Source organism: Vanessa atalanta, chromosome 18 (genome assembly GCF_905147765.1).
Source record: "Vanessa atalanta chromosome 18, ilVanAtal1.2, whole genome shotgun sequence".
In the NCBI taxonomy this organism is placed as follows: Eukaryota; Metazoa; Arthropoda; class Insecta; order Lepidoptera; family Nymphalidae; genus Vanessa; species Vanessa atalanta.
In genome coordinates, this window is record NC_061888.1 from 4,387,132 (window position 1) to 4,400,801 (window position 13,670).

Consider the following 13,670-nt stretch of genomic DNA (forward strand, 5'->3'; position numbering starts at 1 on the left):
GTCATTTTATTTTTTGAATATTATAAATGGTTAATATATTAACTAGCAATACAATTTTAAATAACTATACATATTAATAAGTTAATATATCTTTAAGTTCACACTTTAACATTAAAATAATTAAGTTAATTACAATTTAGTGATAAATTTTAAGCTAATGTATACAAACAAAATCCACCTCATAAAATGCAGTTTTTTGTAGTCATATTAATATAGAAGTATTAGGCCATAAGCATACTACAGCTTTATGCTACTGAGGTTATTATATTCTCTTCTCTATAAATCTTTTATATATACATAGGATTTTAAATATTTTAAGTTAAAGCAAAACAAATTCTTCTGATTCCATATCAGTATCACTATCTTGTATATTAGGAGTCATCCAATGATGTTCTGTTTCATATATTGAATTTCTCACGTTTGGGAGATCCATGACTAAACTGCGAGATCCATTATGTAATGTAAAAATTGGGTACTCATTACTTGAAGAGACACCCTGCGGGACTAAAAATGAACTAATAATGTTAATAAATGTTTCAAAATCATGGTGAGTGGCTAGATAGAAACCAATGCAACAAGAAGGATCCATTTTACTTATAGGCATTTTCCTTGGTGAACGGCAGTGAAATGTTTGTAATGAAAAATTTGGTTGCCACACATCAACCATTTCTTGACAATAATGTGGATCTAAATGTATGAGTCTATCATCTTGGTAACCTACAAAATATAAAGAATGCTTAGGCCTACCACCAATAATTCCGATGCAAAAATCTAAAGTTAATAATGAAGTGAGACAAGGGGCATAAATTGGATTTATCTTATCAGTTCCCAGTTTTACAGGAACCAATAAAATAAGAGATTTCCAGGAACCATTTGCTAATCTACAGTGTGAATACACATCTTGAATGTATACAGTTGAATCTTGAGCAACATAAACTTCTAATTTATCAAATTCATAATTTTCATTAGAGGCAGCAACCATAACTGCTCTGAGGCAATGTGCTACTGAAGCAGGACCATACCAATCACCAGGTTTCTTTCCTAATGATTCTCCTAGGTTAACCATTTGATGAATTGAGAGAGGGCTGTTAACAGATGATTTATCACCAAACCACTTAATTATCATTCGATGAAGACAATCTTCCTGAAATTCTCTAGCATTCTGAATGGCTTTCTCTGGAGACCATCGCCATGATCTACCGAGAAAATGACAAACCAAGGCTTGAGCAAGCATCATTTGTCCACTACGTAACATACAGCCCCATCCACAATCAGTCGTAAATGTTGACCCAGACATAGTAGGAAACTCTCTACGATATGTCATCCAAATTTTACTAATGAAGTCGGACTTAAAACCTTCTATACCTTCGCCATATATTTGTTCCATAGGATCAAGAGCTCCAGCCTCCATACCAATTTCAGTAGAAGACTCTAAAGAGCCGCTAGGACTTAATTTACGATGATAGCAACGACCTAACAGCCACACTGGAGATTCTTTGGAAAAGCTTGTTTTTAACTTCACCGTCCAGCCGAATTTGACATTGTTCCACATAGACAATAATCGTGATTCTACTTTTCCCTTCAGATCAAGGAGATCTTCTGAACTGTCACGTGTGTTATCTTTCGATGTAGCGGCTTTGCCTACATTCTCGACCTTCATGTCAGTCGCATCCTGTTTTACACTATTGGTAGAAGTATTGAGCACAGAATTTGGTACAATTGTGCTATTTGTTCCGTTCATCATAATTAACAAGACACATAATCTATTAATTCACATCATTATTAATTTCGCATTAAACGTTAAATACTCGCTGTTTAAATTTAATTGTATCACAGAGAACATGTTGTTATTGAAATGTTAATTGTTATCGTAAACGATTTCTTTATTCTTAACAAGTGTCAAAAAGCTTGTCACCAAGTTATCACTTTGAAGCTTGACATTCCTTTGACACAAGATAAGCGTACAATAATCATTAAAAGATGAACTAAAGATCAAGTAGTAAAATGATTATATACATAAACATTAAACCTATGTAAAATTTAGATATATTATAATCTATTCTATAATAGTATAAAATAAAATGAGATCGCTTTTTGCCTCTCTCTTTATTGCACTAACTTCTGAACCATACAATAGATTTAGATGCGGTTTTCACTAATAGAAAGAGAAGTATATGTCCTTCAAAAACTTATTAGAATTACAAACTTTTCGTTTTGTATATTATAAAATTTGTAAATATTTGGCACAAAATTGCTAGACAATGGTGGCGTTTTATCAAAAATACTGTTTTGTACGCTTACTTTGCTAACGCAGCCTAAACCTTAGGAGATATATCAAAACAATGTACTAGAACATTGAAGTTCTTAAAGAAGTTTACGGAAAAGTCTTCAATAGCATAGACACATGCTATTTTCCATGGTACACTCATAATAACTATTTTTATCTATTATAAATTAATAGAAGATATATTATAATATATTTGATACCTTGGTTATTTAATATAGGTTAAAATTATCTTACACAGTATCATTCGAATTAAAAATATCGAATATAGATGATATCGCCGATTCCAAATAACGTGCAACCAAAAAACGGATGTAATGATTTTGTTCTATGTTTCACAATAAAACTACGACTCAAACCTAATCTTTTCTTGCTAAATGCATATTCCATTTTCTTTACTACATAGTATAAAACAAAGTCACTTCCCACTGTCCGTCTGTCCCTGTGCAAGCTTAGATCTTTAAAACTACGCAACGGATTTTGATGCGGATTTTTTTAATAGATAGAGTGACTCAAGAGGAAGCTTTATATGTACCAGTGTATGTGTCAGTGTTTTGCAGAAACCACCGACAAAGATTTATTCGTGTCTCGTAATAATTGACAATGAATACCTGAACATGATGAAAATGATAAGGGTAGCCCTTCATTATGAAGTAGATTCCACACAGTCCACTGAGATACACCAAATCTTCTAGTAGCCATTCGAGTGCTCGCTTATGGGTTGTTCTCGAAATACTCAAGAATGTCTTCTATGTAGGCAGACAGTGTATGCCGCGCCACCTCGTCCTTGGGCATATGTTGGAGCACGAAACTGACCGAAGTCTTGTAGTCTTTGATTAGTTAGTCTTTGAGTAGGTGCTCGGCGATTGAGGAACATCTCTCGGTACAAATTGATAGCACCCGGCAAGCTATCATTCGCACGCGCATAAGCACGAACCATGTCCAAGTTATAAACCAAGTCTTATCAATATTGTGTCACAGAGGAAAAAATGAATTTTTACGTAGATTTTTTTTAAATTTATTGAGTTAAATGATATAAGATCGAAGTTTATCTATTAGGACCAATGCCAAGGGTATAGATCAATTAAGAAAAGGCGTCAGCATTTTCATGTAATGTGCATATGAAAAATGTATCCTAATATGTTTACTGCAAATAATAGAATTTTTATAAGGTAAGCCCCAGCCTTGTCGACTTAACATCGATTTTTGTTATATAATACCTAGTTAGCATTAAAGCGAAAGGTTATGATGTTTCACTTGTCTGAGCTATATGTTATCATTTATATATTAAGTAGGAAATTTTCTATTAGTCTGCAAAGTTGTATAACATAAAATAAACTCTAAATCAACTTTTGAATGTATTTAAACACTTTCGTTGTGACATGGTCGTAGCTAGGTTTAAGACACATAGGATATCGATATATTTTGTAAAATCACTATGCCAAACGGTTAAATATTTTCATACATGTAATTATTTAAAATAAAAAAAATACATACAATCTATTACGTGTAAAATAAGAGCCAATGCTTTTCTTAAAAGACAAAGGTTTATGTTGAGAATGATTACGATTATTAGTAATCTGTGGTAAATAAGATCGTCACTTACGATTTGACACTATCATTAAATGTTAATTTGATTGTTATTTTGCTTGAAATTAGAATTGAGTTATTGTTCTAATTTTATACAGAAAATAGAATAAGAGTTTATATTCTATTCTATATATGTCATGTTATGTAAATATATTCTTTAGGTATATTAGAAACATTTAAAACGATACTCATTTCACTCTACCAGAACCATTTATATTATTTGCAAATATGATGCCCGGGAGAATTGGTCACTTGCCTATTGCATCTGAAAACCCGTTAGGCTTATCATGGCATGATTCTTCTTGGATCCCATCGTTAAACCCATCAAATATAATGGATTATTTTTCTGAAAGATCAAACCCGTTTTTTGACCGCACATGCAATAATGAAGTCGTAAAAATGCAACGTCTCAGTATGGATCAGTTGCAGTAAGTTTATTAACTATCAGTAACAATTTAATTCTTTCATCATTATTTATACAGTTTTTACTTTCCAGGAATATGACAGGACTTGAATACATATTGTTACATGTACAGGAACCTATCCTTTATGTTATTCGTAAACAACATCGACACAGCCCTGTTCAAACCATTCCACTAGCTGATTACTATATAATTGCAGGAATTGTTTATCAAGCCCCTGATTTGGCCAGTGTTTTAAATTCACGATTGGTAAACATACTTGTTATTACTTGAGATAATTTGACAGAATATTTCTTAAAAGTGTAATATGATTAACAGTTATCAGCAGTTCATCATCTACAATGTTCATTTGAAGAAACTATGACATACTCCAAGTATCACCCAAGTAAAGGATATTGGTGGGACTTCAAAGCAAACAAGTCTGGTAATATTTATATATTCTATATTAAAATTTAAAAAAATCATGTAAATTTTTAGCAGGTAACATTTTTTATCTTATTTATCTAAACCAAGAGAGATATTTATGTGTTTAAATTTTTATTTAAACATAAAAACCTTGTTATGCTTCTCACACTAGGGTCCTATGTCCTGCTTGGACTGACGGGATGACAACCTTGTTATTTATAAGATTTTTTATTTTAGGTCCTTTTAATATGGGACAATCTGCTCCAAAGGAAGTTACAAGTACACCTAAAGAAGAGCCCTCAACATTGTTTCAAAGACAAAGGGTGGACATGCTATTAGCTGAATTAGTGCGACAATTTCCATTACCAGTGACTCAAACTGCAATAAACCAGGTAAAGTAAATGTGACAATTTTTTTTATTTTTTTTATTCAACCGTTGTGCTAGATATTTTGTTTATATTAAATTTGATACATTTTTTGATTGATTAGTTCCATACTAAAAAAATATTCTCAATCAATAAATTAAAAAATATGTACTTATTAAATAAGATTTCTTTTGGCAGAATGGTGTTACAGTGAAGACTGAAAATACAAATGATAAGAATTCAGAGAAAGAAGCAGGTGGCACTTTAAATAACATAACAATTAAACAAGAACCATTGGATCCCATCAGTTCAGACATGACAAATGGTAATATGCAAGGTCATATGGAAATTAAAACAGAGATTAAACAAGAGAACATGAAACCTCCTCCAGAAAAAAAATCTAGAATATAAGAAAAATTATTTAGATAAATAAAATTATGAGAAATAATTCTTTCTATGTGATTATTTATATTCAATCTGTATTTTAACTTCAGCAAAATTAATCCTTATAATCCAATAAGTGTCCTATTCTTTTAAAAACTCTTCATTTTTCTCCTTTTGTATGTTATATAAATTAACAACATTCTCCATCAATGCACCTCCTTTTAAGCAGATCTGACAGTTTATTTTACGAGGATCACTTGATTGTGTCTCAAAGACTTGCTTGTTGCTGAAACAAGTATGTATATGTTTTTCATAATATTTGATATTAACAATTAATTATAAGTATGTTGTATTCATTCCAGACTTTAAAATAGGAAAATACATTTAGAAAGCATTTTTCAAAATAATTTAATTCTAAAATTAAGCAGAAATATTTTTCAAACTAAAAATCTAATAAGACTGTCTGGGTAATATCGAGGCAAAGACTAAAAATGAATGTAGTTCCAACCAAGACAAAAATTATTCCAAAAATATAAATTTTAAAAATAATTTACAATAAGAAAATATTAGTTGATAGATAAACTTTCTACATGTCATATTTCTACTTAATTTAATTATAATTTTGTATAATTGTGTATGCAAAGTATCTTATATTACTTACTTTGAAGCTTTATATCCAAATTGTAATCCGAACCTTAGCCCTTGTGCATATCCCATGTCAAAACTAGATTGGAATGAAGATGATTGTCCATCCGTAACACCATCAGAGTATCCTACCTAAAAATCTTTGACATTAACTATGATATTAATTATAAAAATTCATGGTTATCTCACATTCTCATATTTAATAAAATATGTTGCACTATAAAAATTATGAGTTGTTACAAAAAATGAACAGAATCATATTTTGATCAGATTCTCAGACTAGTATTTAAGTATCAGTTTTATATTATAAAATAAATAATTAATACCTTGTTAATGTTTTCAACAGTTCTTTTCCAAGTCTTAGCAGATATATTTGAACTTTCGTCAAACATTATTAATTCGCTACATAAATTATTTTATTTAAAGTTATTATATATTATTATACTATATTAATGTTAATAAAATAAAAAAAGGTTATTATTATCAGTCTGCAAAATCAAAACAAACTTACAAGAAGTTACAAGTCAAAAATGTTTTTTTTTTTTGTATCGTGTTCGACGCTAATTGAGCGCAAATATTCTGCCAAAGACAAGCCAATGTCAAGTATAAAAGAAATGACTACTAGAGTAAATTTTCTATAAATACTACTTAATAATTTTATTTGAACAAACATTTGAATTAAAATATTAATTTTTTCCATGTGTAATATCTTGTTGTGGTTTCTTCTTTTTTTAATATAACACTATTTACATTATAATTAAAAAAAAAACTCTATATGTTATTTTATTTTACTCCCTCTTTCTTATCAAATGTAAGAAATTGGATAATAGCATTCACATTTGTTTGTTACACAATGTTATATTATCTTTGATATATATATTCATTATTTCAGTCTTATCTGTAGTTTAACCTGTCAACATTTGACAATTATATATAATACATGAATACAATATACATTATATTGAATACAATAAGCAGCGAAAGAGAAAAACTCTTAACGATAATCTAAGTGCTATATTTAATAAAAATAACTGTATTCATTTTAAAGGATTGATGGTTGCTCACTTAAAAAAAGTGTCAATCATTTATTTTTGTTTTAAAAATAACGACAACTATGTCTGAAAATAAACCTATGTCCTTAAAACTTTATAATGCAATTGTTAAAGATTTTAATAAAATGACATCATTTAGCAGGAAAGCTGAAAATGAATTGAAAAAAAAATATAAAGAGTTAAGTGCACAAACTTCCGTCGTAATTATTAAAGACTTATTGTTTCGTTTATTGTTAAGTTTTTAAACTGAATGACAAAGTTATCTACTTGAAATTTTGATGCAATATATTTTTCCTTACAGAAATATTTATTAAATTCTTATTTATCATAATTTAATATTTAAAAAAATTTCAGAGTACCATCTCCAACAATGGGTAGTATAATATCTTTACTTGTGCAACGATCAATGAAACAAAGTTATCGGAAGTCTCCTGTTATATCAAGCAAATATTTTGAATTATATGAAGAATTGATGAAAGATAAAAATAAAGAAGATGTTATATTGAAGTAAGATCAGTTTTATATATTTAATATAAATGTTTAATTTTGGTAAAATCTTACATTGATTAAAACTATAATATGTATCCGTATAGTAAAGATTAATTGTTTTAACAGATTTCTTTAAACCTATTGATACCAGTTAAATCATAGATGGGTTTTTTCTACATTAATTTTTATTATTTAGGAGGAAATCTTTAATTGTATTTTTTTTTTCAGGCTGGCCGACAGTCAAGGTATTAGTCCAGCTTTATTTGTGCGATCACTGCTCCAAAATGTATGCTCAGATTCTGCTGAAGTAAAAAAATATTTAAAGGACACAACATTGATTGAAAACAGTGATTTAGCTTATCAAGTTTTTTTGGTATAGTAAAGTTCTATTCACTTAATAAATATGTCAAAGCTATTTTGAAATATATATATAATATTATTACTTTTTGTGCAGGGTATTATGAATGACAATCAATATGGTCCATATGTAGATATTATCAAACAGTAAGTTTACTGATATCTGTATTAAATTTATTTATTAATTTAATATACATTTAATATTTTTAAATCTTATTCTCCAGGTCTATAGGATTAGAATATGAATTGCGATTGGAAAATGAGTTAAGAATAATGAATATATCATTTTCTGATGAAAATCTACTTAGATTACGTGGATATGATAAAACCCCTGATTTTAAGTTGGATGTCCCAATTGCAGTGGATGGATTTATCGTGAACTGGATAGAAAGCAAAGCACTCTTCGGAGATGAGGAAAATCATTTAGGTTACATGAAAGATCAACTTTTGTGTTACTGGAATAGATTTGGCCCAGGGCTAGTCATATATTGGTTTGGTTATTTGGAAACATTGGACTCTACACCTGAAGTCAACAATATGTTTATATTAAGGACAACATTTCCAGAAAAAACAAGTATAACACAATACAAAATTGATTTGTAAAATAAAGTTAAATTATTATTTGATTTTTTATTGTAAAATATTCACTGTGTTAATATTAGAATAGAAACAATTTGTTGATGCAGTAACAGGCTCAGGGAATGCTCTCGGCGAGAGTAGAGACCATTACAATATTTCATAGTATTGTCTAAAACTAAAATTCCAAACTAATAATTTTTTTTTTGTCATTGGTGATAGATATATATTTATTTCTATATTCATTTAAAAATAAACATAACTGAATTGATTTATTAATTCGTACTTTTATCTTAAAGTGATCTCTTCTGAGTCCAGGTGGCATTGTATTTATAATTAGTAGTTTTTTGCCCGCGGTTGCGGTGTGTTAGTACACATTACAAAGTGTAATTTCATGATGCTGGTTTGAGTAGTAATGACTAAAAAAATAACTAAAAAACAAAATCACTCTCGCATTTATGATATTGGTTAGGATATTTTTAATTCCGAAGGACTTTAAAATAATTCTAATTGACTTTAAAAATATTTCGATTCAGGAACCACCAGAAAATTTACGATTTAAATAAATCGTAAATACTCATGCCAATTAAATAACCCTCGCTTGCTTGAAATTAGACCAACTTTTTAATGTCGTAGTCACAAAGTTTTCCAGCTGACCAATAAAAATTCAAACGAATTATATTGGTTTTTCGCCAAAAAATTTTAAGTTGGGTAAAAAAATCAAAAGTTACAGTTAAAATAATTAAACTCACGAAAACACTCTTAATGATGTGCAAGTTGTAGCAAAGAAAATTGATTATAGAATCATACAAAGATAATAGAGCTATTATATTCTGTACATATTTTATAGATTATGTACTCTGTGGATTAGTTTTACTCAAATTCAAAAGTTAAATGTCAAATACAAACAAAAATCAAAATCAAGACGATCAGAACTCGAAAAAATAATGTTACGTCTTGATCAATAGATAAGATTTATTATAAATGAAACCTAATAACAAAAAAATTGTTTATCTATCTGCTGTTTGAAAAATGAGTGACAAAAGCGACGATGTAATAAGCGAAAAAATACTCAATGCTGCGAAGAACAACCCAAAAGGAATATCAGCCAAGGATGTTGCAGCAGCAGTACCGGAACTGTCATCGGCAGAGCTGGTTGCTGCAATTAACAAGCTATTACAGCAGGGACTTTTTGATTTGTACAATCAAGGCGGCTCTCTTTTATATAAGTAAAAAACTTTCTACCAAACTTCACGAATATTATCTTATACATATATGTTTATATATTCTGTTCAGTGCTTGCTAATTACAATATATGCAAATTATGATTTTAATTTTTTTTATGACCAGGTTAAAAAATCAAAATACTAAAACGGCAATTAAAGGAGCTGATAATGAAGAAAAAGTTGTATTTAACCTTATTGAAGAAGCTGGAAATAAGGGTATATGGATAAGAGACATCAGACATCGTTCAAATCTTGCCAACACACAGCTTACTAAAGTATTGAAGAGTCTGGAGGGCAAAAAAGTCATTAAAGCTGTAAAATGTGTCAATGTATGTTTAAAGTAAAAATAAATTAACAACCTGTTAATGACTTGTTAACAGCAACATTTTATTACATCATTCAATAACATGGCCTTTCTGTACTCAGGTTTGGTACTTATTCCACTTTGCTGGTGGGATATCCAAGTCTACAGTAATCAGAATTTTATGGAAATTTGTCACAATACTTTCATTCAATATTTATTAATGTTTATAAACGTATATATAACAATATTTATAAACAGATTAGTTATATATTTAAATTTCATTTTGGAAAGTAGATGAGTAAATGGGCCATCTGATGGAAACAATTGCCAAGTATAAAATTCTCATTACGTTATTATGTGGTTCACAATGCAATATAGGATTTAATGCAGCATCTGAGGTAAGTGGTCACCATTGCGCATAGACATTGTTACTGTAAAATTTTTTTATCATTCTTCAATATAAGCAATATATCCCCATTTTTGGAAAGATGTTATGTCTCTTGTCTGTAGTTAAACACACTCAAGTATTTCTGTATCTGTTCTACCACTAAGTAAAAGCTATATTAGAAGATAGATTATTTTTCTGACTTCCTTCATCTCATAACATCCCATGTGGAAACTTCTATATCAAATGGATAAAGAGTATTGCTTATTAGTGAATTAAAATATTTATTGCTGGTCTTATTAGTTCATAAACATATTTTAATTAGGTTCAAGACAGTTTACTTATTAATTTACAGGCATCCAAAAAGAAGGTGTACATGCTTTACAATCTAGAACCAGATCGTTCAATATCAGGTGGGGCTTGGTACCAAGATCAGGACTTTGAGTCAGAATTTGTTGATATCTTAAACCGACAATGTTTGAGATTTCTGCAACAAAGAGCAGACAAGATAAAAAACAATCCAAGGGGCCCTATTGTAGGACGAACACAATCATTTGCTACAGCAGCTGAAGTGCAAAAATATATAACTGATCTAGGTATAAGTAAAGTAAGTACTTTTTTAAAATGTTTTAAATTTATAATTAAAAATGGAACCACCAAAATTAACCTGCAGAGTTTAATAAAAAAAATAGTTAACACATAGGTAAAATCAGTTAAATTACAACAGAATTGTTCATTATGGTTGTAAACAATTGTTTACTGATTTCCTTCAAATTTATGAATTTTGCTGTATTTATGGAATTTACTTTTATTATATACTCTTTTATACAATTAACAATTTTGTATTTTAAAGTAATTTGTATAAGTCAATTATTTCAAATTTTAAAATTCCTAAGAAATAAATGTAAACATAGGTACCTAATATGAAGTAAATTAGAAGTACTTTTTAATGATTTATGTTGAAAACATTATCATCAAATTTAATATATGTTACAATAAATTGGTTTTATATTTCAGGTAAAGCTTGAAGTGGAAGATGTTATTACTATTTTAAATACACTTGTTTATGATGGAAAGGCTGAAAGTAATGTTTATCCAGATGGTAGCAAGGTTTACAGAGCTATAGAGTCCCTAATACCACCTCCAGGACTAGTGCAAGTCCCATGTGGAGTGTGTCCACTTGTATATAAATGTTGTTCCACTGGCCTTATTACTCCACAAGACTGTAAATATATGAGTGCATGGCTTGATCAATAAAAATATATGCTTTTCATATTGTTTTATTCATCTTTACACTACTAAGCTTGAAAGATTCAATATACTTTACTAAGCACATTTATATCAAAGTAATGCAAGTACTTATAAATTAATATTTATGATAGAAATCATAAAGACATTTTTACAGGTCTATCAATGGTTTTTCATTAATTTTATATCACATATAACTTACATGTCAAAACAATCCATTTCATGAAGAATAAATTCTTAAAAAAATCTCTCCTTAAATTTTAACAAATAAATAGTTTACTACATTTTAAACATATTTAAATATACAAACAACTTTTTGGTATACTTAAAATAAACTTCTAAAATTATTTTCTATGTTATGTAATGTTTCTGAGAGTAGAGCAGGTTCTCGTTTAGGTTGTGTTGTTGCTCTTTCAACGTTTTGAGTGCTTTCCTTTCCATTTGAATTACTAAAAAAAGAACTAAAAACATCCATTTGGATGTAATTTAGTGATTTAAGTATAACACCATCATCAGGGTAAGGTGCAGGAGATATATGTATGTTGTACTCTACTATATGACCAATGTTCTGAGGTTTAGGAGGGACCTTTGGTGATTCTGGCAGTGCTGGCCCACTGGGTGGTGAAGTTGGAGGTGTTATTAATTTGTCCCCACCTAATAAGGCATAAACACATTCAATTATATTTTGTAAAATTATGATTATTCATATAACAATTATATATAAAAACCATATACCTAGTGAATGTATCATTCTCTCCATTTCCCGTAATTGTGTCTGCTGATGTTGAACCGTGAAATATAAATCTGTTATTGTTCCAGTAATGTGTTTCATTTCATCTTCTCTTTTTGCTTCTTTTGCAGCTTCCTTTTTACTTTGTCTGGAATGTTTTATATAACACTATTAATAATAACATTTGAAACTGCAATGAAAAAGAAAGTGACTCACAAGCAAATTATACCTATTATATTCTATCACAAGCAATCCAGCACCAATAACAAATATTACTGTTTCACCAAGGAGATTAGCTCCTAGTTCTATAGCCATTTCCTGACTTAAAACAGGAATATTAACAGGTTTTCCTAAATTTAAAATCCACATTTTTGCTTTAACTTCACACCAGTTGTAGACTGAAAATAAACGATCATTTTGTAGCTTTGCTATCGATTATTATTGAGATACTTGTAATAAATATAGAAGTAAATTTACATACATTGTGCTGGCGGCATACATACGTAGGTTCTAAAAAATGGATTATTTTTGGCTCTTTCTTTACAAATGTTAGCGATAGGCTTACTGATTTGTTTAACTAATAACACTGACAATTTAGCAATTGGAAATGCACCAACAACCATTTTGGTAAATTAAATATTTTATAACTATTACTTTAATTAGACTATTGTCTTTACAATATATATTATTTAAGAAATATTTATTATCATTGAATTGATAACGTAACTTAGAGTCTTATGGCCTTGTGCCATTCAGTTTTGATTTCTGAGTTCGGTAGCAGATAGATTTAGAAAGAACCTAATGACATCAGATGTAATTTAACAACATTGACATTTTGAAAATTGACAAAAGGTACGGTTAACAGACAATAATTATTACGAAAAAAAAACAATACACACATTTTAATGCAGTGGTAGGTAGCAATTATGTTTACAAAAAATTATATATTCCTTAAAATATTTAGGATTAGTTGATACAATAGTGTAGGGATTAATTATAACTAAACATTTCTTTGCGTGCAATTTCACTAGTAGGCGAAAGTATAAAACTATTTATATAGATAGTAATTGACGTATAATTTATGAAGAAATTATAGTATTCGATTATCTTGTCAAATGTATTGTCATACTTTATTATGTACAATTCTTAAAGTTAATTAAAGCCAAGTTCTCTTATGGTTTTGTCATTTATGTATCAGTAATCTAAAA

The 13,670-nt window shown here is 29.0% G+C and overlaps 6 protein-coding genes across 6 annotated transcripts; 3 read left to right on the forward strand and 3 right to left on the reverse strand.

Moving 5' to 3' along the window:
• Positions 1–82: 82 nt before the first annotated feature.
• LOC125070819 (cysteine protease ATG4D) lies at positions 83–1,913 on the reverse strand. The gene has a single exon (XM_047680805.1). The coding sequence runs from the start codon at positions 1,742–1,744 to the stop codon at positions 320–322; it is 1,425 nt and encodes a 474-aa protein (XP_047536761.1). The 5' UTR covers positions 1,745–1,913; the 3' UTR covers positions 83–319.
• A 2,003-nt stretch (positions 1,914–3,916) lies between these two features.
• Positions 3,917–5,495, forward strand: LOC125070803 (mediator of RNA polymerase II transcription subunit 6). The gene is made up of 5 exons (XM_047680780.1): positions 3,917–4,302; positions 4,371–4,545; positions 4,615–4,720; positions 4,939–5,093; positions 5,265–5,495. The coding sequence occupies exons 1-5, from the start codon at positions 4,103–4,105 to the stop codon at positions 5,475–5,477; spliced, it is 849 nt and encodes a 282-aa protein (XP_047536736.1). The 5' UTR covers positions 3,917–4,102; the 3' UTR covers positions 5,478–5,495.
• LOC125070804 lies at positions 4,729–6,605 on the reverse strand. The gene is made up of 3 exons (XM_047680781.1): positions 6,422–6,605; positions 6,112–6,227; positions 4,729–5,736 (listed from the first exon to the last, which is right to left on the reverse strand). Exons 1-3 carry the CDS (start codon positions 6,485–6,487, stop codon positions 5,592–5,594), a joined length of 327 nt encoding a protein of 108 aa, XP_047536737.1. The 5' UTR covers positions 6,488–6,605; the 3' UTR covers positions 4,729–5,591.
• A 432-nt stretch (positions 6,606–7,037) lies between these two features.
• LOC125070932 (CDAN1-interacting nuclease 1) lies at positions 7,038–8,737 on the forward strand. The gene is made up of 5 exons (XM_047680954.1): positions 7,038–7,325; positions 7,502–7,654; positions 7,865–8,009; positions 8,091–8,140; positions 8,218–8,737. Exons 1-5 carry the CDS (start codon positions 7,210–7,212, stop codon positions 8,594–8,596), a joined length of 843 nt encoding a protein of 280 aa, XP_047536910.1. The 5' UTR covers positions 7,038–7,209; the 3' UTR covers positions 8,597–8,737.
• A 734-nt stretch (positions 8,738–9,471) lies between these two features.
• LOC125071012 (probable DNA-directed RNA polymerase III subunit RPC6) lies at positions 9,472–11,755 on the forward strand. The gene is made up of 4 exons (XM_047681058.1): positions 9,472–9,798; positions 9,920–10,124; positions 10,840–11,091; positions 11,502–11,755. The coding sequence occupies exons 1-4, from the start codon at positions 9,602–9,604 to the stop codon at positions 11,739–11,741; spliced, it is 894 nt and encodes a 297-aa protein (XP_047537014.1). The 5' UTR covers positions 9,472–9,601; the 3' UTR covers positions 11,742–11,755.
• On the reverse strand, positions 11,492–13,293 carry LOC125071013 (optic atrophy 3 protein homolog). The gene is made up of 4 exons (XM_047681059.1): positions 12,944–13,293; positions 12,692–12,860; positions 12,468–12,610; positions 11,492–12,386 (listed from the first exon to the last, which is right to left on the reverse strand). Exons 1-4 carry the CDS (start codon positions 13,083–13,085, stop codon positions 12,058–12,060), a joined length of 783 nt encoding a protein of 260 aa, XP_047537015.1. The 5' UTR covers positions 13,086–13,293; the 3' UTR covers positions 11,492–12,057.
• Positions 13,294–13,670: the final 377 nt, after the last annotated feature.